The sequence below is a fragment of the Sapajus apella genome, unplaced genomic scaffold, assembly GCF_009761245.1.
Source record: "Sapajus apella isolate SASKATOON/1434 unplaced genomic scaffold, GSC_monkey_1.0 scaffold68, whole genome shotgun sequence".
NCBI classification, from domain to species: Eukaryota; Metazoa; Chordata; class Mammalia; order Primates; family Cebidae; genus Sapajus; species Sapajus apella.
In genome coordinates, this window is record NW_022437008.1 from 4,918,502 (window position 1) to 4,945,255 (window position 26,754).

The 26,754-nt window shown below is 41.4% G+C and overlaps 2 protein-coding genes across 12 annotated transcripts in view; both read left to right on the forward strand.

Moving 5' to 3' along the window:
* The first annotated feature begins 1,148 nt into the window (after positions 1-1,148).
* ZNF567 (zinc finger protein 567) overlaps positions 1,149-26,754 on the forward strand; it is a 34,911-nt gene continuing 9,305 nt past the window's right edge. The window contains exons 1-4 of one of the 11 annotated variants that reach the window (XM_032249342.1): positions 1,149-1,608; positions 2,713-2,813; positions 9,328-9,402; positions 15,264-15,366. In XM_032249342.1, coding sequence (XP_032105233.1) covers positions 15,286-15,366 — 81 coding nt within the window. In that variant the 5' untranslated portion in view covers positions 1,149-1,608; positions 2,713-2,813; positions 9,328-9,402; positions 15,264-15,285. Of the gene's footprint in view, positions 1,609-2,712; positions 3,037-6,493; positions 6,558-9,327; positions 9,403-15,263; positions 15,367-26,754 lie in introns of those variants that run through there. The other 10 variants (XM_032249350.1, XM_032249344.1, XM_032249343.1 and 7 more) reach the window with 10 other exon arrangements.
* LOC116530907 (60S ribosomal protein L39) lies at positions 19,762-20,172 on the forward strand. Its single transcript, XM_032249458.1, has one exon. The coding sequence runs from the start codon at positions 19,808-19,810 to the stop codon at positions 19,961-19,963; it is 156 nt and encodes a 51-aa protein (XP_032105349.1). The 5' UTR covers positions 19,762-19,807; the 3' UTR covers positions 19,964-20,172.

Sequence of the window (26,754 nt, forward strand, 5' to 3'; positions counted from 1 at the left end):
AAAAAAAAAAAAAAAAAATATATATATATATATATATATATATTCTCCAATCTTCTGAATTAAGAATCTACTAATTTTACAATGCAAGAAATCTCCTTTGAGAGCAGAAAAAAATAATAAAAGGAGATATGTGCATGATACATGGAATGCAGTGTTGAAATGGTCTGAATTCTGGCTGAAGAGACCCTAACTTTCTTCACAGACCTTTCAGAGTACTAATTCAAATACTGTCTTAAATATCCTAAATCTAAAATCCTAAGATTTTAGACACAGTGAGTTTTTATCAGTTGCTCCTCCCCATCATGTCTTCCCAGAACTCTGCCTAAAAGACACTTAGGACTCGAAAAGCCTCATTCCAAAAACAGGTCTGTGATTTTTCGGATTGTAGATTTTATTCCACCACTCGATTATCCCTTTTTGATGGCCTTTTCACTGCAGCTGGGGTCTATACGGCTATAAAGCGGGAGAAAAAAGGAAGCTGGGAACTCAGAGATGCAGAGCCCAAGAAACAATCGAGTCTAAAACTGGCACTTAGGTGGGTACTCACTCCACCAGGATCCCCTGTGTTAAACACCAGGCTGAGCACCGGGGATGAGGGTGCCCTGAGAAGACAACGCGTGCCATGCTTCATTGCAAGATGACTCTGCTTAATATAGGTGTCGATAGTAGTCCTCACAGGCACAGGGGGAGATCAAAAGACCCCTCTGCCCCAACATTAAACCCAGCACTGCAGAAATGAAGCTCCACCCATTACACACACACCACCACCGACTTAAAAGCTCTTCCATCACTAGACCACAGCAGCACTGTAGTATGATGGAAGGCCTCAGACCCTACAGTGTCAAACACCCCACATCAAAGCCACCCAAATGTTCCGCATCCGAGCAGGGACAGGAGCACAATCACGCACCTGTGGCAGCCGCCTCGCCGCGCACATCGCCGCCGTGTCCTGGCGTCAAAAGCTCACACACGCACACGTGCACACGCAGGCCCGAGCTACGGCCGTGCACGCTCTGTCAGTTGCCTGGGAGCTTGGGGCTTCCTCACTGTGAGCGCCTCCCTCACCTAACCCAGGCACTTTGAGATCTTGGAAGGGTAACCAGAGATCAAAGTTCGAAAACCGCCCGGGAGCCTGTGGGAAATGTAGTCCAAGGCCGGAAACGCCCGGATGTGGAGAAGGCGCGCGTAGCCGTTGGCCTGCAGGAACGCGCCGCGCAGACACCTGGGAGGCACCGTCCGCGCGGGAGTGCGCGTGCGCAGACGCCCGGCCAGCGACTGAAGGTGAGGCTGGCGTGTCTGCCCAGCGCTGAGAAAGCGGGTGATAGTGGGACGGGTAGGGAAAGCGAAGTAGGGAGGCGGGAACCTGGGCTGGGGAAAGCAAGAAGGGAAGAGAAGCAACCTGGGACGAGAAGTTGGCAGGAGGAAAGTGCGAGTCCGAGCCCCCGAGAAGGCTAGAAGGGAAGCAGGAACCAGAGCGCGGGCCGGGGAGCGCCTGTAGAAGGGAACCGGGAGCCCGAGGCGGTGGTGAGCGCCGCAGTGGCAGGAATTTCGCCCGATTTTCTTCCGCCAGCTCCTAGAGCACGGCCTGGCACACAACAGGCGCTCCGTGTATGTGGCTTTTCGTACCTGTCCTGTGTGTTGTGGTGGGGGAATGTGTTATTCTGCGTGACGTTGTGGAACTGGTTGTTTATGAAGGTGCTAGGGTCCCTGCGTGTGTTAAGTTTTAATTTAAATTAGGTGCGAGTCGATTTGTCTTTGAGCTTGTGTCTGGCTCTGGAGAGGCAACAGTGAGGGCATTGTGAGTGAAATATTGTTACTTTTTGTAGAAGTATAAGTTATGTGAAATTGTGCACGATGTGGGCGCCTATGAGATTATGACTATGTAAGTGGGTGATACAGCTATGAATATGTCTAATTTCTGAAGTATTTTGTGTGCACGACCCGTGATGACTACGGATGTGGCACATTGTGTGACTGAGGTGGAGTGCTTGAGAAACCGGGTTCTCACTAAACTATGCATTGTTTAGATTGATTTCTGAGTATTGGGCATTTTATATATGCCTGTAGAATTTGACTCTGGTAATTAAACAAGTAGAACGAGTAATGACTATTTTTAATAGAGTGGAAGGGCAAAATAATTTTCAGAGGGTAAGATCATAAATTGGGGCCAGGTGCAGTGGCTCACACCTGTAATCCCGGCACTTTAGGAAGCTGGGGCGGACAAATCACCTGAGGTCAAGAGTTTTAAATTAGCCTGGCCAACATGGTGAAACCCTGTCTCTACTAAAAATACAAAAATTAGCCAGGCATGATGATGCACACCTATAATCCCAGCTACTCTGCAGGCTGAGGCAGGGGAATCACTTGAACTCGGAGGTGGAAGCTGCAGTGAGCCCGATCGCACCACTGCACTCCATCCCTGCCTCTCCCCTCTCCCCCAAAAAATCATTTATTGGGAAACCTGGTATTGAGTGGTGACTGATATGCTTAAATGAATAGAACCACTGGGACAATGCAGAGAAAAGCTTTATTTGATAACTGCCATTCTCAAAATTCCTATTTGGAGATATATATATATATATATATATTTGTTATTTATTTATTTATTTGCTGGATGAATTCCTTCTGCTGGAAGTCTGCAATGTGAAAGGATACATGATTAGTTTTTTTTAATTCCCAAACTTTATTTTGTCTCCTTTTTACTCCCTATAGGTAGTCTTCAGCTCTCACGGATTGGGAGCTGGGAAAGGAATGAGAAGTCAGAAGTCAGAGACAAGAAGAGGCTAACATGACTGATACCACTATAATTTAGTGTAAGTCATCTCTTACCTCCCAAGAGAACCTGCTGCTTAGAACCTCCCGATACACTTCCCTTCTTATGGGCATAGCTCTTCTCCAGCTGCCACCTCAGTGTTTCCTCTGGGCATGCAATGGCCCACCCACTCTGGTGGGTGAGTTTGTCCAGTGAGTCCTCTTTGATAGGACCCAAGACAACCCAGACAGCCTCCACCAATGGGGTCTTCACCTAGTGTTAAGGTGAGAATTAGCCACCTCAGTCACTTTGCCCTCCCAAATCCTAGAAACAGGCACCTTTTTGCCAAGAAGACTCTCACCACTTTGGTTCCTAGTGGCATCAGGTTCTGAGGGACCCCTTGTGTGTTGCAAAGACAGGAGAATCACTCACTTTTTTCCCCCTGGAAAAACTGTTCTAAAAATAACTTAATCTCTTAAAAATACATTCTCCTCCTTCAGCCTCTCCACCCTTTTAAGGGAGGAGTTTAATGATAGCAAAATTTTACACTCAACAGCTGTATAAGATCCTATTCTGAAATGAGATTCTTTTAGAATTTTGTTTCATTCACCATCTTTGGGATATCAGCTACGACTGAGGCAAAAGATTTCTAAGTTTTCATCCTGTTAAAAATGAACAACGATAACAATGAGAAAATTCAGGGTTGTTGGAAAAAACATTAAGAAATCAATAGGAAGTGTGCGAAAAAAAATGAGGAAAAAAGACTATTAACAGATACAAAGGAAGTGACTTTATTAATTACATGATATATTAATAAAAAGCACATTTAAAAATAAGACTTTTGGTTGGGCACAGTGGCTCATACCTGTAATCCCAGCACTTTGGGAGGCTGAGATGTGTGCACTGCTTGAGTCCAGGAGTTCAAGACCAGCCTGGGCAACTTGGCGAAACCCTGTCACTACAAAAATACAAAAATTAGCCAGGCATGGTGGCACACCCCTGTGGTCCCAGCTACTCAGGAGACTGAGGTGGGAGGATCACCTAAGCCCAGGCGGTCAAGGCTGCAGTGAGCCATGATCACACTGTTGCACTACTGCTTAGGCAACAGTGAGACCCTGTTTCAAAACAAAAGAAACTATAAAACTCTTAGGAAAAAACACATAAGCATACAGTTAATGATCTTAAATTTGGCATGTATTCTTTTGGGGTTTCTTTTGTGATGATTAAAATGTTCTAAAATTAGATTGTGGATGAATGGTCATTATGGTTTGTGAATATACCAAAAGCCATTGAATTGTATGCTTTAAATGGGTGAATTGTATGGTATGTGAATTATTTATCAATAATGTTGTCATTTAAAAAATCTTGGCTAGGCCACCTCTGCATTGTTCAATACTGAGCAAGCCGTGTCTCCTATGTTGGTCAATTTCAGTTATAATAGGACCTACGTCACTCAGGGTTTGTGTGAGGATCACTGGATCTACGTCACAGGGAATTATTTTGGAAAGTGTAAAGAAATAATTGCATTCCAAATATCCAAGAGAGGGAAACTGGCTGAATTTAACCAAGCACAGTGCCACTGAGGAGTATTATGCAGCCATGAAAAGGAATCAGTTTCATGCATTCATGGAGAAGGGTCATGAGGATACTTTGGATTTGTTTGTGTGTGTGTGTGTGTGTGTGTTTGTTTTTTGAGATGGAGTCTCACTCTGCTGCCCAGGCTGGAGTATAGTGGTGGGATCTTAGCTCACTGCAACCTCTGCTTCCTGGGTTCAAGCAGTTATCCTGCCTCAGCCTCCCGAGTAGCTTGGATTACAGGCATGTGCCACCACACCATAATAGTTTTTGTAGTTTTAGTAGAGATAGGGTTTCATCGAGTTAGCCAGATGGTCTCAATCTCCTGACCTCATGATCTGCCCCCCTCGGCCTCCCAAAGTGCTAGGATTACAGGCATGAGCCACTGCACCTGACCTGTTTCTGAGACAAGGTGTCACTCCATTACCCAGGCTGTAGTGCCATGGATCACTGCAGTCTCAACCTCTTGGGCTCAGGTGATCCTCGCACCTGAGCCTCCCAAGTGGCTGGGACCACAGGCATGTACAACCATACCTGGCTGATTTTATTTTTATTTATTATGCGGCTAGGGTCTTGCTCTCTTTCCCTAGGCTCAAGTGATCTGCCCACCTCGGCCTCCCAAGGTGCTGGGATTATAGGAGTGAGCCACCTTGACTGGCCTCCAGGATACTTTGTTAGTGACAAAAGCAACAGAGAATATTATATTCTATCTTTTATCTAAGTTTTTAGCTTATTCTTTCATTATTTTAATATAAGCAAATCTATATATTTGCATTTATTTAAACCCATGTCACCACCACCACCCAAATTTAAAAAGAAAACAAAAACAGAACACCTCTGGGCCCCTTCCAGTCACGCTGGCACAACAGTAACCTCTGTTCTAATTTTATCTCATATAAATGGAGTCATGCAGAATGTAGCCTTTTGAGTCTGAATGAAGATTCAGTAAGCATGTTGCAATCAGTAAGCTGTAACTGGGACTACAGGTACATGCCACCCTGCTGGCTAATTTGTGTATTTTTATTTATAGAGACAGAGTCTCACCATGTTGCTCAGGCTGGTCTTTAACTCACAGGATCCTCCTGCCTTGTCCTCCCAAAGTGCTGGGATTACAGGCATGAGCTCAATTCATTTGCTTGTTGCAATTCACTCATGTTATTGCATGTATCATTGCTTCATTCTTCTTAGTACGAAGTAGTATATTCCATTGGCTGGATGGATGATGGTTGGTTTGTCTGGGTATCCATTGATGCACACTTGGATTGTTTCCACTTCTGAGGTGATTATGAATAAAACTGCTATGAACATTTACATTTGGGTCTTTTTGTAGATACATGTTTTTGTTTGTCATGGATAGATAGGAGTGGGATTGATAAGTCATTTAAACAATTTTTTTTTTTTTTTTTTTTTTGAGACGGAGTTTCGCTCTTGTTACCCAGGCTGGAGTGCAATGGCGCGATCTTGGCTCACCGCAACCTCCGCCTCCTGGGTTCAGGCAATTCTCCTGCCTCAGCCTCCTGAGTAGCTGGGATTACAGGCACGCGCCACCATGCCCAGCTAATTTTCTGTATTTTTAGTAGAGACGGGGTTTCACTATGTTGACCAGGATGGTCTCGATCTCTTGACCTCGTGATCCTCCCGCCTCGGCCTCCCAAAGTGCTGGGATTACAGGCTGAGCCACCGCGCCCGGCTAAACAATTATTTTAAAATAGTATCTTTACATGGAATAATTTTGTTTCTTGATTGTGGTGGTAGTGACACAAATCTAAATCTATGATAAAATGGTAGAAACATAATGAATACGTGGAAAACTAGCGATATCTGAAAGAAGTTGGTGCATTGTGTAATGTCAATTTTCTGATTTTTTTTTTATGTTTTAGAGACAAAGTCTTGCTCTGTTGTACAGTACAGTGGCATGGTCATAGCTCACTGTAACCTCAAACTCCTGGGCTTAAGTGAACCTCCTGCCTCAGCCTCCTGAGTAGCTGGGACTGCAGGTACACACCACTGTACTGGCTAATTTGTGTATTTTTATTTTTTAGAGACAGAGTCTCACTATGTTGCCCAGGCTGGTCTCGAATTTCTGAGCTCACATCATCTTCCTGCCTTGTCCTCCCAAAGTGCTGGGATTATAGGCATGAGCTACCCACAGCACCCAGCCAGTTTTCTGCTTTTGACCATGTGCTATGGTTGTGGAAGATGTGACCATTGTCAGGAAGCTGGGTGAAAGGTAAATGAGACCTCTCTGCACTATTCTTGCAAGCTTCTGTGGATTTATAGTCATTTCAAAATAAAAAACATAAATTTTAAGAAGAGCCTGCTGCAAGACTAAGAAGTGCCTACTGTGTCTGATCCCCTGTTGTTGGGCATGGATTCTGTTTCTTACTCTAGGCACTTTTGGACACAGCCATACAGAGTATCTTACCCCATATCTGCCCCTGTGAGCCACTTACCCTTTCTCAAAGTTTCCAGCAACCTGGGAGTAGGCAGGATACAGTGGTTCACACCTGTAGTCCCAGCATTTTGGGAGGCCAAGGCAGGAAGATGGCTTGAGCTCAGGAGTTGGAGCAACTGAGCCTTAGCAACATAGTAAGACTCCATTTCTACAAAAAAAAAAAAATTAGCCTGGCTTGGTCGTGTGCGCCTGTAGTCCCAGCTACCCAGGAGGCTGAGTAGGAGGATTGCTTGAGCCCAGGGAAGCCAGTGCTGCAGTGAGCAGTGGTAATGCCACTGTACTCCAGCCTGGCAAACAGAGTAAGACCCTGTCTCAAAAAAAAAAATTAAAATTAAAAAAGTAATTAGCTGGATGTGGGTAATGCATGCCTGTGGTCCCAGCTATGTAGGAGGGTGAGGTGGGAGAATCGCTTGAGCTGAGGAGGTCGAGGCTGCAGTAAGCCATGATTGTGCCACTGCATTCTAGCCTAGGCAAGGAGTAAGACCCTGTCTCAAAAACAAAATAAAAATAAGACTTGAATAAAAGAACAGGAAGAAACAACATGATAAAATGTCAAAACTTCCTAACATTTCATCCATTTCTGTTAAGATTTTAATAAAAATGTTTGAACTTTGTAGCACTGTTAGGAGAAAATAAATACCAGAAATTCTGAGAGAGAGAAACTGTCAGGGAAATAGCCCTAGTAGATACTAAACTGTTTTAAAACTGATAACTAGGCAATTAAATGAACAGTTCAGTGAAAATAAATATAAAGCTCAGATCTACTTAGATATATAACGGAAATAAAATACATGATAAAGATGGCAGTTTTGATGAATAAAGGAAATACAGATTCTGGAGTACCTCGTGACACCAAACTAGATGGCCAAATAATTTTTAAAATTGTATTTTTACATTGGAAAAAAAAAGTAAAATGAGAAACTATAAAAAATTATTGGCCAGGCGCAGTGGCTCACACCTGTAATCTCAGCATTTTGGGAGGCTGAGGTGGGTGGATCACCAGAGGTCAGGAGTTCGAAACCAGCCTGGCCAACATGGTGAAACCCTGTCTCTATGAAAAATACAGAAAAATTAGCTGGGCGTGGTGGTAGATGCCTGTAATCCCAGCTACTCAGGAGGCTGAGGCAGGAAAATTGCTTGAACCTGGGAAGCAGAAGTTGGAGTGAGCAAAGATTGTGCCACTGCACTCCAGCCTGGACAACAAGAATAAAATTCTGTCTCAAAAAAAATTATTTGGGGTTGGACACAGTGGCTCAAGCCTGTAATCACATGGGAGGGGCACATTAGGCCAGCCTGGGCAACATTGTAAGACCCCATCTAAAAAAATTATTTAAAAAATTAGTTGGGCATGGTGGCATGTACTTTTCGTGCTAGCTACTTGGGAGGCTGAGATAGGATTGCTTGAGCCCAGGAGTTTGAGGTTGCACTGAGCTAGACTAGTGCCACTGTACTCCAGCCTGGATGGCAGAGTATGACCCTGTTTCTAAAAAAGGAAAATTATAGTCAGGAGCTCACGCCTGTAATCCCAGCACTTTAGGAGGCCGAGGCTGGTGAATCACTTGAGGTCAGGAGTTTGAGACCAGCCTGGCTGATATGGTGAAACCCCATCTCTACTAAATATAAAAATTAGCCGGACGTGGTGGCACATGCCTTTAATCCCAGCTACTGGGAGGCTGAGGCAGGAGAATCGCTTGAACCTGGAAGTGGATGTTGCGGTGAGCCAAGATCGCACCATTGCACTCCAGCCTGGGCGAGGAAGCAAGACTGTCAAAAAAAAAAAAAAAAGAAAAATTATTTGGAACTCATACCATAAAAATAAAGGATTAATTTCCTTCCTTTAAAGAAGTCTAACACCAATTCAGAAGATAAAAATAGAAAATGAAATGAATGATAAGACCATAGATAAGAAACTAAAAGCATTCTTTAAACTTAGGAAAAGAAGTTTATTGTTCATGGTAAGAAAAAAAGAAACTAGAACCACAATTTACGTCTGTTAGATAGTCAAACATAAAAAGATTTGTAGGTTGGGTGCGGTGGCTGATGCCTATAATCCTAGAGGCTGAAGCGGGTGGATCACTTGAGGTCAAGAGTTTGAGACCAGCTTGGCCAACATGGTGAAGCCTGATTTCTAAAAAACTAAAAATTTTAAAATTTTAAAAAAGATTTGTGTCAGTAGTATTCCTCAATGTGGAGTGACAGGTATTCTCATATATTGCTGGTGGTACTATACATGGTGCAGCCTTAATGGAGAACAGCTTAGAAGTAGTTAATAATAGTAGGCTGACTAGGAGAGAAAAGGTAGTGCTTGAGAGGAAAGGAGCTTGCCCAAAATCCATCCTGTTGCCCCAAAAGCCTGTGTCTCTGACCTTGGGGATAAAACAGGATTTGCCTAGTTGGTTCTCTCCACTATATTTATGTGGCATATTCAGAGTGGACAAGGATCAATACAAGGGAAATGGAGGCAGTTTTAAGGGAATTATAAGAACTGTGAGGCACGTGTGGTTTCATGTGGCTTTTTTTTTTTGTCTTGGCTTTGTCTTCTTAGGACCTCCCTCTTTTCTAAAGAGGAGCCCAAAGGAGGGACTGGTCATCTATTTCATATCTCCAAAGCATGGCTCAGGTAAGGCTATGGTTTCTCTCTACTTTCTGAAAGTTTTTTTTTTTTTTTTTTTTAAGGATATTTGGGCATATGTCTGTCTTGTCCTACATCCTTCTGCCTTTCTTCCCCTCCAGAAAACTGGTCCTTACTTCTTCTCATATTGGTCAGATAAGACTCCATGTTCCACAAATGCTCCCAACTTTAACCAATGTTCACACATTAAGTGGATACGTCAGGCCAGGCATGATGGCTCACACCTGTAATTCTAGCACTTTGGGAGGCTGAGGCAGGAGAATTGCTTGAGCCCAAGAGTTCAAGACCAGGCAGCCTGGACATCATAGAGAGCCCCTTGTCTCTACCAGAAATTTAAAAAAAAAAAAAAAAAAAAAAAAGGCTAGGTGCAGTGGCTCATGCCTGTAATCCCAACACTTTGGGAGGCCGAGGCGGTGGATCACCTGAGGTCGCAAATTCGATACCAGCCTGGCCAACATGGTGAAACACTGTCTCTACTAAAAATATAAAAATTAGCCAGGCTTGGTGGCAGACACCTGTAATCCCAGCTACTCGAGAGGCTGAGGCAGGAGAATTGCTTGAATCCAGGAAGCAGATGTTGCAGAGAGCGAAGATTGTGCTGCTGCACTCCAACCTGGGTATCAGAGTGAGACTCTGTCTGAAAAAATGAAAAGAATTAGCCAGGTGCACGTGCAGTGGCATGCGCCAGTGGTCCTAGTTATTTGGGAGGCTTAAGTGGGAATATGGCGTGAGCCCAGAGATCAGGCCTACAGTGAGCCATGATCATGTCACTCCACTCCAGCCTGGGTGACAGAACAAGACTGTCAGTGGGTATATCATACATTATCTCCTCTCTCAGTCTTCTCCCAGAAGCTATGTAGGAACACAAATGCATTTCCTTGAATTAAATGAAAATGTATTACTGAATGAACCTGTCTTGTGTAGATTAAAAATATATATATAAGGCTTTATCGCCTCCACAAACTGGAGTCAAGATGGTAGTGAAATTGATAGAATTTATATAGAATTAGTAAGTAGCAAGAAGTCTTGTGTTGAGGCTTTAAGGATGGAGATTTGCAACCTGTATAAAGAACTCAGAATCTTATGTGTCTCCTCTACCTTGAGTTTGGCTTACAGCTGCTAATAATTTCTAAAAATCTGCAGCCTTCCAATAACACCTTAGTATATTAATTGTATTCTAGATTTATTTCTATTTTCAATTTTCTTCCAATTTTATGTTTAGATGTAGAAGTAAATATATTTGCAGCGACTGCCATATTGAACTAGAGTGTAACTCTTGAAATATGCTGCTCCTGGTTTCAAAGACACTACGCTTTCTTGTTTCACTCAGAAAATTTATCTTCGTATCTGGACCTCTTAAATATTGCTGTTCTCCAGATTCTGTATTGATTCTCTTCTATTTACACTCTCCTGTTCACTACCTACCGCTATTATTCTAATGATGCTCAAGTAATTTTAATTCTAAACCTCTGTCTTTTTAGTATATAGTTAAAACTATATATCCAGCCTCCAGCTAGATATTACCACCTACATGTTCCACAGATCCCTCATGCATATGTCTGAGATTCACCTTATTGTCTCCTTCTGCCCATCCTATTCTTTTTTGTTTTTTACAATCTGGTTAGAGCCCCAACCCCTACCCACCTGCTAATACAGCCAATGTGAGTTAAGAGTCTCTGATTCACTGCAAAATCATTGAGTGGCAAATTCTGTTCCTCTTACCACAGTTCTCTCCATCCTCCACTGATACTGTCTTGATTTGGGTGCCTCTCTCAGTGGTCACTTGTCTTCCATTTAACATCTTCACTTCTTTTTCAGTTCTCCAAGGGCTCACCCCAGTGCTTGCTTACATGTTTTTGTTTTCTGTGCTTTTGTGTTTACTTTTATTTATGTAAAATATGCATAACAGAGCTTACCATTTTAACCATTTTTTTTTTTTTTTTTGGTGACAGAGTCTTGTTCTGTCGCCAGGTGCCAGGCTGGAGTGCCGTGGCACGATCTCGGCTCACTGCAACCTCTGCCTGCCGGGTTCAAGCAGTTTTCCTGCCTCAGCCTCCCGAGTAGCTGGGACTACAGGCGCACACCACCACGCCCAGCTAATGTTTGTATTTTTAGTAGAGACGGGGTTTCACCATGTTGGCCAGGATGGCCTCGATCTCTTGACCTCGTGATCTGCCCGCCTCAGCCTTCCAAAGTGCTAGGATTACAGGCATGAGCCACTGCACCCAGCCCATTTTAACCATTTTTTAGTGTATAATTCAAAGCCATTAAGTATGTTCACAAGTTGTGTAACCATCACCACTATTTGCAGAACTGTTTTTCGTCATCTCAAATAGAAATTCTGTACCAATAACACTAAACAATAACTCCCCATTTTATTCTTTATAGCATCAGATGCAAAGTGCCTTAGAGGAATGTATAAAGACATTTCATTAAGAGACAAGAAATGTTAAAATGCTTATAACAGTTTGAATACAAGAACAATAATCATTAATGCTAATAGAGTTTTCCAATTCATGAACATGATGGACATCTCCTTTTCTTTAGATCTTCCTTAAATTCTTTCAATAATGTTGCTTTCAGTGTACCAGTCTTGTAAATGTTTTTTATATCCTTGCATTTTTTTTTAATGCTGCTGTAAATGATGTTCATTTCTATTTCATTTTCCCACTGTTTATTGCTAGTATGTGAAAATGCAGTTGATTTTTTTTTTATCTTGACCTGCAACCTTTCAAAACGCTCTTATTCTAGTAATTTTTTTTTATAGATTCTTAGGATTTTCTACATGGACAGTCCTGTGATATGTGAATAATGACTGTTTTCTTTCTTGCTTTCTAATCTATATTCCCTTCATTTCTGTCTTGCCTCCCTACATTATCTAGAACCTCCAGTAAAATGTTGTGTATAAGTTCTAAGAACAGACATTCTTGTCTTGTGCCTGACTTAGGCGAAAAGCATTGTTTTTCACTGCCAAGTTCGATATTAGCTACTGGATTTTTTTTTTTTTTTTTTTTTTGAGACAGAGTTTTGCTTTGTCACCCAGGCTACAGTACAGTGGTGGTGGATCTTGGCTCACTGCAACATCTGCCTCCTGGGTTCAAGCAATTCTGGAGTGTCAGCCTCAGGTGTAGCTGGGATTACAGACATGCACCACCATGCTGGCCTAATTTTTGTATTTTTAGTAGAGATGGGATTTCACCATATTGGCGAGGCTGGTCTTGAACTCCTGGCCTCAAGTTATCTTCCACCTCGGCCTCCCAAAGTGTTGAGATTACAGGTGTAAGCCACCATGCGTGGCTGGGATTTCAATTTAAATGATCAAAGACATTCCAGTTTGCTGATAGTTTTTATCATGAATGAGTGTTAAATTTTCTCAAAAGTTTTTCTGGGCCAGATGTGGTAGCTCATGCTTGTAATCCCAGCACTGTGGGAGGCCAGGGCAGGTAAATCACTGGAGCCAAGAGTTCAAGACTGGCCTAGGCAAGATAGTGAGACCCTGTCTCTACCAAAAAAAAAAATAATAATAGCTTGGTGTGGTGGTGCCCACCTCTTGTCCCTTGTCCCATTTACTGAGGAGACTAAGGTGGGTGGATCTCTTGAGCCCAGGAGGTCAAGGCTGCTGTGAGCTATAATTGTACCATTACACTCCAGCCCGGTGACAGAGGGAGACCCTTTATAAAAAACAAACAAAAAACGGCCAGGTACGGTGGCTCATGCCTGTAATCCCAGCACTTTGGGAGACCAAGGTGGGTGGATCACCTGAGGTCAGGAGTTTGAGACCAGCCTGGCCAATATGGTGAAACCCTGTCTCTACTAAAAATACAAAAAAAAAATTACCTGGGTGTGATCTTGGGCACCTGTAATCCCAGCTACTCGGGAGGCTGAGACAGGAGAACCACTTGAACCTGGTAGGTGGAGGTTGCAGTAAGCCAAGATCCTTAGCACTGCACTCCAGCCTGGGCAACAAAGAGAGAAACTTCATCTCAAAAAATAATAATTATTATTATTATTTCTTCATCTATTGGTTTTTCACATTACATGGCTTTTTCTTTTTTTTAATGTTACTATAATGAATTAGATTGATTGATTTTGAAATATTAAACTTAGTTGTCCTGGGATAAACTCCACTTGGTCACGATATAGTACTTTTGTATATATTGTTTTGTATATTAATTTGATGAATCTGCTAATACATTGTTACTGATTTTTCTCATCTGTAGTTCATAAAGGATCTAATGTATAGTTTTTCTGTTTGATGTCAGAGTCATGCTATCTCATTAATAAATTGGCATGTATTCTCTCCTGTTATTTTCTGAAAGAATTTATATAGAATTGGTTTTGGTTCTTCTTTAATGTTTGTTAGGATTCACCATGAAGCCATCTATCTGACTTGGAGATTTCTTTTCTTTTTTTTGAGATGGTGTCTCGCCATTGTTCCCCAGGCTGGAGTGCAGTGGTGCGATCTCGGCTCACTGCAACCTCCGCCTTCCTGGGTTCAAGCGATTCTCCTGCCTCAGCCACCCAAGTAGCTGGGATTACAGGTGCCTGCCACCATACCCAGCTAATTTTTGTAGTTTTAGTACATACCAGGTTTCACCATGTTGGCCAGGCTGGTCTCAAACTCCTGACCTCGTGATCCATCCGCCTCAGCCTCCGAAAGTGCTGGGATTACAGGCATAAGCCACTGCATCTGGCCTGACTTGGAGATTTCTTTGTGGAAAGATGTTGAACCAGTAGTTCAATTTTTGTAATAGAATGAGGAATGTTTAGGTTATCAGTTTCTCTTTTAATTCAATGAGCTTTTGTAGTTTGTGACTCTCCAGGAATTTGTTCGGTTCCTCTAAGTTGTAAACTGTATTGGCATAAAGTTGTTGCTCTTTTTATCCTTTTGATGTTTGTATCATCTGTAGCAGTGCCCCTGTTTTATTCTTGTTATTTATGATTTGTGTCTCTCACTTTTTTTCCTGGTTCATTGGCTACAGGTATATTAATGAAGTTGATGGTACACACCAGCTTTTAGTTTCATTGATTTCTTGTAGTATTTTTGTTTCTTCATTTCTCCTCTTTTATTTTGTATTTCCTTTCCCTCTCATGACGTTGAGTATAATTAGCTCTTTTTTTCCAACTCTTACATAGATGGGAGTGTATATTAAGACTTTTCTTTTTATCTAATAGAAGCTTTAAATGCTATAAATTTCTCTGTAAGCATTATTTAAAAGGTTCCCAACAAGTTTTGACATGTTGCATTTTCTTATTCAGTTGAAAATATTTTCTAATTTTTTCATGTTTGTTTTTCACCCATTCGTTATTTAGAGATGTCTTTAATTTCCAAATATTTGGGGATTTTCCAGATAGCTTCCTGTAACTGGTTCTAGTTTAATTCTGTTGCAATCAGAAAACAGAGTCTATGTGATGTCTTCCTAAATTTATAGAGACTTCTTTTATAGCACAGACTACAGTTTAATGTGATCAGTGTTCTCTGTGCCCTTGTAAAGAGTGTATATTCTGATGTTATTGGGTATGTCCTGTAAATATCAGTGAGATTAAATTGGTTGATTGTGTTGAAAGTTTTCTGTATCCTTATTGTTCTTCACTCTGTTAACAGTAATGACTGAAGGAAGAAAGTTGGAATCTTCTATTATGACTAAGCTTTGTTTTTAGATGCATTTGTATTTCAGATTGTTATGTCCTCTCATGAATTCACCCTGCTCTATTATTATGAAATGCCTCAATCCCTGATAATATTCTGAATAATATTGCCCTGAAATCTATTTTGGTTAATATTTTTATAGCTATTCTAACTTTCTTATGATTGTATGGTGTCTTTGTTCTTTGTGCTGCTATAACAGAATGCCTGAAACTGGATAATTTATGAAGAACAAAAATAAATTTTCTCACAATTCTGAAGGCTGGGAGGTCCAAGATGAAGATACAGGCAGGTTTGTGTGTCTGGTAAGGTCTGCTCTCTGCTTCCAAGATGGCAGCTTGAGGCTGTATCCTCACATGGCAGAAGGCAGAAGGACAGGCCAGCCCCGTGGTACATGAAGCCACTTTACAAGGGCCTTAATCCCATTCACAAAGGGAGGAACCCTAATGACTCACCTAATCACATATTAAAGGTCTTACCTCTGAATACTATCACATTGGTAACACTTGAATGTTGTTTGGTTTTTGTTTTCAGATAGGGTCTTGCTCAGTTGCCCAGGCTGGAGTTCAGTAGCACAATCGTGGCTCACTTCAGCCTCAACATCCTGTGCTCAGGCAATCCTCCCTTCTCAGCCTCCCAAGTAGCTGATACTACAGGCATGTGCCACCATGCCCAGCTAATTTTTCTGTTTTTTTATAGAGACAGGATTTTGCCATGTTGCCCGGGCTGGTCCAGAGGTTTGGGGTTCAAGCAGTCCTCTTGCCTCTGCCTCCCAAAGTGCTAGGATTACAGATGGGAGCCACTGTGCCTGGCCTACACCTGAATTTTGGAGGGGACACATTAAAACTATAGTATATGAGGCTGGGCACAGTGGCTCACACCTGCAATCCTAGTACTTTGGGAGGCTGAGGCAGGTAGATCACGAGGTGAGGAGATTGAGACCATCCTGGCTAACACAGTGAAATTCTATCTCTACTAAAAATACAAAAAATTAGCCTGGCATGGTGGCACATGCCTGTAGTCCCAGCTGCTCAGGAGGCTGAGGCAGGAGAATCACTTGAACCCAGGAGGTGGAGGTTACAGTGAGCAGACATTGCACCACTGAACTCCATCCTGGGCAACAGATCAGGACTCATCTCAAAACAAAAACGAAAACTATAGTATATGATATACTGATTTCCATCCCTTTTTACTGTTGTTTTGTTTTTGTTTTTTGAGATAGGATCTTGTTCTGTCAGTTACCCAGGCTGGAGTGCAGTGGTACAATCATGGCTTACTGCAGCTCCAACCTCCTGGGATCCAGCAATCCTCCCACCTTAGCCTTTTAAGTAGCTAGGACTACAGTCATGTGCCACCTCATCTGGCTAATTTTTAAATTTTTTGTAGAGGTGGGCTCTCACTATGTTGCCCAGGCTGGTCTTGAACTCCTGGGTCCAAGTGATCCTCCTGCTCGGCCTCCCAAAGTGCTGGGATTATTGTTGTGAGCCACTGCACCTTGCCCATCCATTTTACTTTTATTTACCTGTGTTTTAATGTTTATAGTTAATCTGGCACATCTAGTATATGGTTTTGTTTTTCTTTTTTCCTCCAGTGTGATGCTCTTATCTTTTAATGGAGTTTTTAATCCATTCAATGTAATTATCAATATAGTTGAGTTTAAATATGCCATTTAAACTATTTTTTGGTTTAAATATGCCATTCCTATTTTTTCCAGTTTTCTTTTAGATTGAGAAAATTTGTTTATTTCATTTTTTTCTGTATTATTCACTTATTAGAAGTACCTCTTTAGATACTTGTTTGTTTTGTTTTTTAGTGGTTCTAGGCCAGAGGTTGGCAAACCATCGCATTTGAGCTAAGTCAGGCATGGTGCCTGGTTTTGTAGAGTTTTATTGGAACTCAGCCAATTGTGAAAGTATTTTGCATGGTATATATTGCTTTCTTTCTCTTCAAGTTCACTGATCTTTTCCTTCTTCAGTGTGTAATCTGTTTTTACTACCACCTGCTGTGTTTTTCATATCATGTATTTTTCTTCTCTATAAATTTTATTTGATCCTTTTTATATCTTCCATTTCTCTCATGATGTTTATCTTTTTTTCTACCTTCTTGAGTTTATGGATTATGTTTGTAATCCTATTTTAACATCCTTGTTTTTTGTTTGTTTGTTTGAGACAGGGTTTCAGTCTGTTGCCCAAGCTGGAGTACAGTGGTGCAGTCAGCTCACTGCAGCCTCCAACTCCTGGGCTCAAGCAACCCCCGACCTCAGCCTTCAGTGTAGGTGGGACTACCGGTGTGTGCCACCGTACCCGGTGAATTTTTAGATTTTTTGTGGAAACGGTTTTGCCGTGTTGCCCAGGCTGGTCTCAAACTCTTGGGCTCTAGTGATACTTCTGCTTCGGCCTCCCAGAGTGATGGAATTACAGGCATGAACCACTGTGCCCAGCCCATCCTCGTTTGTTAAATCCATCACTTCTGGGTCTGTTTCATTTCTGAATCCGTTTCTTTTGATCATTTTTTTTTCTTATGAACATTAGTTGTATTTTGCATGCTTGGAAATTTTTTTACTTGAATTTTAAATTGCTGAATGCTGGATTTTGTTTTGTTATATTAAAGAATTAAGTTACTTCAGACCATTTTGAGCCTTGGTTTTAAGTTTTTGTTAGTGTAGGTCAAGAGCAGCATTTGGTCTAGGGCTAATTTAGTCCCGTTCCTAAGGTCAGCAACCTATAGCCTGAAATCCAAATGCAGCTTGCTGTCTGGTTTGTGAGTATTGGAACACAATCACACTCATTCATTTACATTCTGTCTGTAGCTGCTTTCACACTACAGCTGCAGAGTTGTTGTGACAGAGACCATTCGGCTCAGAAAGCCTGAAATATTTACTATCTGCTCCTTTGCAGGAAAAGTTTGTCAAGCCCTGCTCTGCCTAGAACTTGTGTATTACGAATTCTTTCTGCTCTGGCTGATAGGAACACAAACTTCCCAAGACTGTTTGACTTTCCTCGATTCTTTCCCAAGCTTCATGTAATTTTACCCCCATATACTTGCAGATCAGTGTTTATCTGTGGATTCAGGGGGAAAACTTTGCAGATATCTGGATTGAATTGATCTTTATCTCTAATATTCTCTCTCCCTCCCTCTCCCTCCCCCCCTCCCCCTCTCCTCTCTTCTCTCTCTCCCTCCCTCCTATCCTCCCTCCCCTCCTTTCTCTTCTCTGTTTCCCTCCCTCCCTCCCCTCCTCTCTCCTCTCCTCTCCCCTCTCTTCTCCCCTCCTCTCTCCTCTCCTCTCTTCCCCCCTCCCCTTCCCCCTCCCCCTCCCCCTTTCCTCTCTTTGCTACTTCTTCCTCTTCAGCTTTTTGCCAGCAGTTTTAGCCATCTTGGACTCCCCAGATCTGTTTCTTGTTTTTTTGTTTTTAGAGATAGAGTCTCAGTCTGTTGCCCAGGCTGGAGTGCAACAGACTGAGACTCCATCTCTAAAAACAAAACAAAACAACAAAAAAGAAAAACCTGTGCATGATCATAGATCACTGCAGCCTCAAACTCCTTGACTCAAGTGATCCACCCACATTGGTCTCCCAAAGGTCGGGGATTACAGGTGTGAGCCACTGCCCTGGCCTGTTTGTTCAACTCAGGGACACTGCTGGGCTGCTTGTGTTCCCCTTCCCTGTGTGATATACTAGAAAATGCTTTTAGGCAGTAAGCTAGGACAATTATAGGGCTTACTTTGTTTATCTCTCACAGAGATCACCATTCTGTGCTGTCAGCTGGTCAATGCTACAAGCATTAATATATTTCTGTTGTTTAATATATTTTTATAGTTTTTTTTTGTTGTTCATGGTAGGAGAGAATTTCTCATAGCAATTCTTCTGGCATGAAAGGAAGTCAGAAATATCTATATGTCTTATTGGGCACTTCACTTGACGGAACTCAAACTTCAGACAATTCTCTATGATTGGTGGCAGCTTGAATCCCTACTTTATTTCTTTTATTTTTTACCAGACTGCTTGGATTCTGACCCATGCATGCCCAGTTGAGTTAGGTATCAGCCAAAGATGTTAACAAAGTTTATTTAGTGTCCTTTCTCTGACTCCCACATTCAGTTTTATAGGATTTCTCTACTCCCTTTCCAGCTGGTGTTGCCTTCGCTTCTTCAAGTCAGTAAGGCCATGGGTTTCACCTGAATTTTATTTGCCACATATAGTGTCTACTTGGGACCTGCCCCCAAACCACAAGTAGTTTAAATTGTTAATTGTCCCATTGCTCTTCTGTTTTTCCAAGTATAGACCCTTCCCTCCAGTCTGTCTATTGGGGACACTTTGCAGTACCTTCAAAGTTGTTTTTATATTTTATCCAGGATTCAGGATTAACATTGTTATTTTCAGTAACATAGTCAAATAAGAGCTACTCTGCTACTTTCTAAAGCAGACTTTGCATTTTTAATCAACTTTATTGAGGTATAACTTATGTACAATAAATACTCATTTTAAGCATATAGTTCATGAACCTCAGAAGTAAATAGCTCTGCATACTCACCACAACAATCAATATTACAGAATTTCATTACTCCAGAAGTTGCCTCATGTTCCATACAATTAGTTGCTCCACTGCCATCCCCAGCTTCAGTGGTCATGTATCTGCCTCTGTCACTATAGTTTTGCCTCTTCTGGAGTTTCATAAAAGTGGAATCAAGAATATGTAGCTTCTTCCTTTTTCCGCCATTGTGGTGTGTGCTTTACTCCGTTTCTTGCCATGTCTTCTCACAAGACTTTCAGGATTAAGCGATTCCTGGCCAAGAAACAAAAGCAAAATCGTCCCATTCCCCAGTGGATTCGGATGAAAACTGGTAATAAAATCAGGTACAACTCCAAAAGGAGACATTGGAGAAGAACCAAGCTGGGTCTATAAGAAATTACACATGTGATGGCACACATATTTATGCTGTCTGAAGGTCACAATCGTGTTACCAAATCAAGCTGAAAAATGTCACCACTGTCTGGAGAAGTTTGAACAATTTCCTCTCTGGATCTGTTATGAAGGCATTAGTTAGTACAACCCACAGTGCTTCCATTATTCATGTTAAAAAAAAAAAAAAAAGAAGGCTTTGGTTGCCTGGGTTCAGTAATAATAAATATGTGAGACCTTTCAAAAAAAAAAAAAAAAGAATATGTAGCTTTTGGGAAAGTTGGCTTATTTAACTCAAAGTAATGTTTTTGAAAGTCATTCGTATTTGTTCTGTGTATCAGTACACCCTTTGAATTGCTGAGTATGTTTCCACTGTACGGATATACTACTATTTGTTTATCTAGTCACCTTTATTTCTTTCGGGTAAAACCCAGGTGTGGAATCTTCTGTGGGTTATACGGAAAGTGTATGTTTAACTATTAGAAACTGCAAACTCAAAGCAGTTGTGCCATTTTATTTTCCTGCGATCAAATGCGTGAGAGTTCTAATAGCTCCACATATTTTCTGGGTACAATTGTTTTGTCATATAAAAAGACCATGAATATCTTCTCTCAGTCTGTGACTTGATTCTTTTATTTTCTTAATGGTGTTTTTTAGAGCTGAAGTTTTTCATTTTATGAAATTCAGTGTTTTTAAAATTCTATGATAAACACTTTTTGTGTTAAATTTAAATTTGTAAGTTTCTCTCTGAGCTTGCATCTACAAATTTTGATGTTTTTATTTAGTTGGAAATATTTTCCAAAAATTTCCTTTTTGATTTTTCTTTGACCTAAAATTATTAATAGTTACTTAGAAGTATATTGTTTAGTTTCCAGACCTTTGGAGCTTATCTAGGTACCTTGTTTTTTTTGAGATTTAATTTAGTTTCCACTGTTGTCAGAGAACATATTCTATGTGGATTTGTCTTTAATCTGTTGAGATTTGTTTAGGTTCTGACTTGGTGAGTAGTCTGTTTGCTCTTGCGAAGAGTATCTGTTGTAAAATTACTGAAAGTGCTTTTCTGTAAATGTCAGATGGGTTTAGATGGTTGATAGTATTGTTTACATATTCTGGCTGTTTATAGATTTACCCCCTTTAGTTTGGTTCTTTCCGTTGCTGACAAACAGTAACATCAACCGTGATTTTGGACTTCTAAAAATCTCATTTTACTTTTGTCAAGTTTTGCTTCATGTATTTTGGAACTCTATACATTTATGATTGTAACATCTTCCAGATGTACTTACTCTTTATTATTATGAAATATCCTTCTTGTCTCTAGTAGTAACGCTCCCCAAGTTGAAATCTGTTTTGTCTGATATTTCCATAGCCACTTCAGCTTGTGTTTGTATATCTTTTTAGTGGTTAGTGTTTCTGTATCTTTTTTCATCCTTTTACTTTCAGCCTATTTGGGTCTTTGTTTTTTTTTTTTTTAGTAAGTTTCACATAGACAGAATGAATATATTTGAGGGTTTTTTTTTTTTTTTTTTTGAGACAGGCTGTTACTCTGTTGCCCAGGCTGGAGTGCAGTGGTGTGATCAGTCCTCACTGGAGCCCCAACCTCCTGGGCTCAAGTAATCCTCCCATCTCAGCCTCCCTGAGTAGCTAGGACCACAGGCATGTGCCACCATACCTAGCTAATTTTTTTTTTTTTTTTTTTACTTCAAAAAAATTTTTTTTGTTGGGGGGAGACAGTTTCCTTCTGTCGTCCAAGCTGGAGTGTGCAGTGTCACAATCCTGGCTCACCGCAGCCTCTGCCTCTCTGGTTGCAGCAATTCTTGTGCCTCACCCTCCCAAATAGCTGGGACTATGGGCGTGCATCACTACACCCAATTTTTATATTTTTAGTAGAGATGGCATTTCACCATGTTGGCCAGGCTGGTCTTGAACTCCTGACCTCAAGTGATCTGCCTGCTATGGCCTCCCAAAGTGCTGGGATTACAGGTGTGAGCCACCACACCCAGTCTATTTGAATCTTGCTTACATAGACACTCTGATAATCTCTGCCGTCTCATTGAAGTGTTTAGTCCATTTACATTGAATACAAGTAAAGGTATGGCTGGATTTAGGGTAGCCATTTTTGCTATTTGTTTTATGATTGCCTAACCTGTTTGTTTTTGAATTTTATTTTTATTTATTTATTTATTTATTTTGAGACAGAGTCTCATTCTGTCCCCAGGCTGGAGTGCAGTGGTGCTATCTTGGCTCACTGCAACCTCTGCCTCCTGGGTTCAAGTGATCCTCCTGCCTCAGCCTCCCTAGTAGCTGGAGCTACAGGTACACACCACCACACTCAACTTTTTGTATTTTTGGTAGGGGTGGGATTTCACTATGTTGCTGAGGCTGGTATGGAACTCCTGGGCTCAGGTCATCCACCCGCCTCAGCCTCCCAAAGTGCTAGAATTACAGGAGGAAGCCAGCACACCCAGCCTGTTTTTGCATTTTAAATACACTATTTTTTAGAGCAGTTTTAAGTTCATTTCAAAACTGAACAGAAAATACAGAAAGTTCCTATATACTCCCTGCACACACACAAGTCTCCCTCACTATCAGCATCTGGGACCAGAGCAGTCCATTTGTACAAACGCCGGAGCTACATTAACACATTATTTTTACCCAAAATTCATAGTTTACATTAGGTTTCACTACTGATATTGTATAGTCAGTAGGTTTTGACAAATATGTAATGGTGTATATTCACCATTATATTATCTTACAAAATGGTTTCATTGCCCTAAAAATCCTCTTTGCTCTGCCTGTTCATCCCTCCCTCCCTGCTACCCCCTGGAAACCACTGGTCTTTTTACTCTCCAAAATGTTGCCTTTTCCAGAATGCCATATGGTTAGAATCTGGAAGGCTATACCATGTAGCCTTTTCAGAGTGGCTTCTTTCACTTAGTAATATGCTTTAAATTCCTCCTGTTTTTGCCTATCTGCTCCTACATTTTGTTGTATTTTGTGTTAGTCACATACATTTTAATGATTCATTTTCATTCCTCTGTTAGCTTTTTAGTTATGCATTTGCATTTTTTGTGTGATTGCCCTAGGATTACAGTATTCATTGTCAACTTAATCAGAATTTTCTTAGGGTTGATACTAAATTAGTTATGGTAAAAATATGCATTTTTTGTGTGATTGCCCTAGGATTACAGTATGCATTGTCAATCAGAATTTTCTTAGGGTTGATACTAAATTAGTTATGGTAAAAATACATCAGTCTTGCCACATTGTAGTTTCATTTACTAATACCCGCCTTTTACTTTTTTGTTGGCCATGTATGTGATATTTATATTTGTAATAAATGGTATTAGGATATTTATTTTAAATCAAGGGTCTACAGTCCACAGGCCAAATCCAGCCTGTTTCCTGTTTTGTACAGATTGTAAGCTAAGAATTATTTTTGCACCTAAATCATTTGACAACATTTTCAAGAAAAAAATATTCCTGACACACTAAAACTTCATGAAGTTTAAATTTTAGTGTCCATAACTAAGTTTTATTGAAACACATTTTTGCTCATTTGTTTACATATTATCCATGGTTGCTTTCATGCTAAAATAGCAGAAGACATTCCCTGATTGCTGCTTGAAACAGTCATATCTTGTAAAGAGAAAAGGAAGTGAATATTTATACTCTTACAATTTTTCTCATTTTCTTCATTCCTTCCTAAAAGACCTTAGTGTTGTTTTTACCTTAGCCTGAATTAATTTCCTCACCCCCCACCTCCCAGAGATGGGGATCTCACTTTGTTGCCTAGGCTGATCTCAAACTTCTGGATATCAAGCAGTCCTCCTTCCTCAGCCTCCCAAAGTGCTGGAATTACAGATGTAAGCCACCATGCCCAGCCTATTAGCATTTTTGATGGTGCAGTCCTGCTGACGATGAATTCTCTAGGTTTTATCTGAAAATATCTTTAGGTTGCCTTCATTTTGAATATATAGTTTTGCTGCATGTAGAATTAATTCTTGGCTGTTTAGCAGTTTAATTAGGATTTGGCTAAATGTGGTTTTCTTTGGTGTTTATCCCTTTAGGGTTAATTAAGCTCTTTGAAGGTGTAAGTTCTTGACAAATTTGGATGTGTTAGGCCATTATTTCCATGAAATTTATTTATGCCATTTCTTTTTCTCTCCCCATTCTGGGACTCTAATTATATTCATGTTGGACTTTTGAAATTGACCCACAGATCTTTGTGAATCTATTCATGTTTCATGATTATTTTTCTTTCTGTTGAGGTTACTTATTTTCTCTTGATTGATTTACACAGATAGTGATTCTTTCTCTATTTCTGTTCTGCTATTGAGCTTATCTAGTTAAATTTCTTTTTTCTTTTTTTTTCTTGCTCTGTCACTCAGGCTGGAGTGCAATGGCAGGGTCTCAGTTCACTGCAACCTCTGCTTCCTGGGTTCAGGCAATTCTCCTGCCTCAGCCTCCTGAGTAGCTGGGATTACAGGTGCCTGCCACTGTGCCTGGCTACTTTTTGTATTTTTAGTAGAGACGGCATTTCACCATGTTCGCTAGACTGTTCTCGAACTCCTGACCTTGTGATTTTCCTGCCTCAGCCTCCCAGAAATGCTGGGATTATGAACATGAGCCATCGTCCCAGCCTATCTAGTTAAATTTTTTTTTTGTTTGTTTGTTTGTTTTTTGAGACGGAGTTTCACTCGTTACCCAGGCTGGAGTGCAATGGCGCGATCTCGGCTCACCGCTACCTCCGCCTCCTGGGTTCAGGCAATTCTCCTGCCTCAGCCTCCTGAGTAGCTGGGACTACAGACACGCGCCACCATGCCCAGCTAATTTTTTGTAGTTTTAGTAGAGACGGGGTTTCACCACGTTGACCAGGATGGTCTTGATCTCTTGACCTTGTGATCCACCCGCCTTGGCCTCCCAAAGTGCTGGGATTACAGGCTTGAGCCACCGCGCCCGGCCCTCTAGTTAAATTTTTATTCCAGTTATGTATTTGAATACCTTTAAAACAGCTACTTTGAAGCCTTTTTTTTTTTTTTTTTTTTTTTTTTTTTGGCAAAATCCAACATAAGGGTCCACTAGGAGTTTGTTTCTGTGATTGTCTTTTTGTGACTACAGTTCCTTTCCCCCCACTCCTTTTGTTTTGTTTTTTTGTTTGCATGTTTAGTAATTTTTGCTGGAAAGCTGGACATCATAAGTAGTTTCTGTTTGTTTGTTTGTTTGTTTTGAGACAGAGTCTTGCTGTGCCGTCAGGCACCAGGCTGGACTGCAGTGGTGGGATCTTGGCTCACTGCAACCTTCACCTCCTCCAGGGTTCAAGCAATTCTCCTGCCTCTGTTCTGGAGAGTAGAACAGCCTCCCGAGTAGCTGGGACTACAGGTGGGCGCCACCACACCCAGCTAATTTTTTTTGTATTTTTAGTAGTGACAGGCTTTCACCATGTTGGCCAGGATGGTCTCTATCTCTTGACCTTGTGATCCACCCGCCTTAGCCTCCCAAAGTGCTGCGATTACAGGCGTGAGCCGCCATGCCTGACCCATAAGTAGTATTTTAATCTGAATTCTGTCATGTCTGTTATGTTCTTCTGAGAATTATTTTTTTAGCAGGCAGTGAGCTTGCTTGTAATCAAACCTCAAACTTTGTCTCCTTGCTCAGTGTAAAGCAGCTGATATATCCTCTTGGTTCTTCAGGCTTCTAGCTGCTGCCTTTTATCCTAACCTCCTGAAAGCAAATAGGTTCTCCCTTGTGTTCATGTACTTTTGCTCTCAATCGAGGAATTGGTGAGTGTTTAGATTTGGGGGCTTACGTCCTGCATTTCTCTTTTTCAAGTTTTACCCCCTATACTTCGTGCTGCTTTGTCAATCCAAGCTCTGACACCTTAATCCTGTAAACCTCAGTCTTCCTCTTCTTGAGCTGTGAGCAGGTTGTGGAATACCATCAGTCGAGAGGCAGATGCATTAGAATCTTACTGGACGCACTTTTATTTTTCAATATATATATTTTTTTGAGACAGAGTCTCACTTTGTCACCCAGGCTAGAGTGCAATGGCGGTCTTGGCTTACTGCAACCTCCACCTCCTGGGTTCAAGCAATTCTCCTGCCTCAGCCTCCCGAGGAGCTGGGAGTTCAGGCATGTGCCACCAAACCCAGATAATTTTTGTATTATCCGGGTTTCACTGTGTTGGCCAGACTGGTCTCGAACTCCTGATCTCGTGATCTGTCCACCTTGGCCTCCCAAAGTACTGGGATTACAGGCGTGAGCCACAACATCCAGCTATTTTTCAAAATTCTTTTCTGTTTTATTTCTGTCTGCTTTTTGCTAAACCCTCTGTGATCTCTCCAACACAGGCATATTTTATCAACCAGGAGTTTTGACAGAGTTTATGCTCAGATTTTCATTTTCATCCTTTCTGTAGTTCTCTCGCTTCCAGAATTAACCTAGATTTCCAGCTCTCATTTCTTTTTCTGTGTGTGTGTGTGTGTGTGTGTGTGTGAGAGAGAGAGAGAGAGAGAGAGAGAGAGTGTCTCTCTCTGTTGCCCAGGCTGGAGTACAGTGGCACGATGTCAGCTCTCTGCACCCTCTGTCCCCCAGGTTCAAGCAATTCTTCTGCCTTAGCCTCCCAAGTAGCTAGGATTACAGGCGCCCATGTCCATGCCCAGCTAACTTTTTGTATTTTTAGTAGAGACAGGGCTTTGCCACATTAGCCAGGCTGGTCTCAAACTCCTGACCACAGATAAGCCACCGTGCCCAGCCTCGAGCTCTCATTTTTGTCCTCCATCACCTTTGAGGAAGTA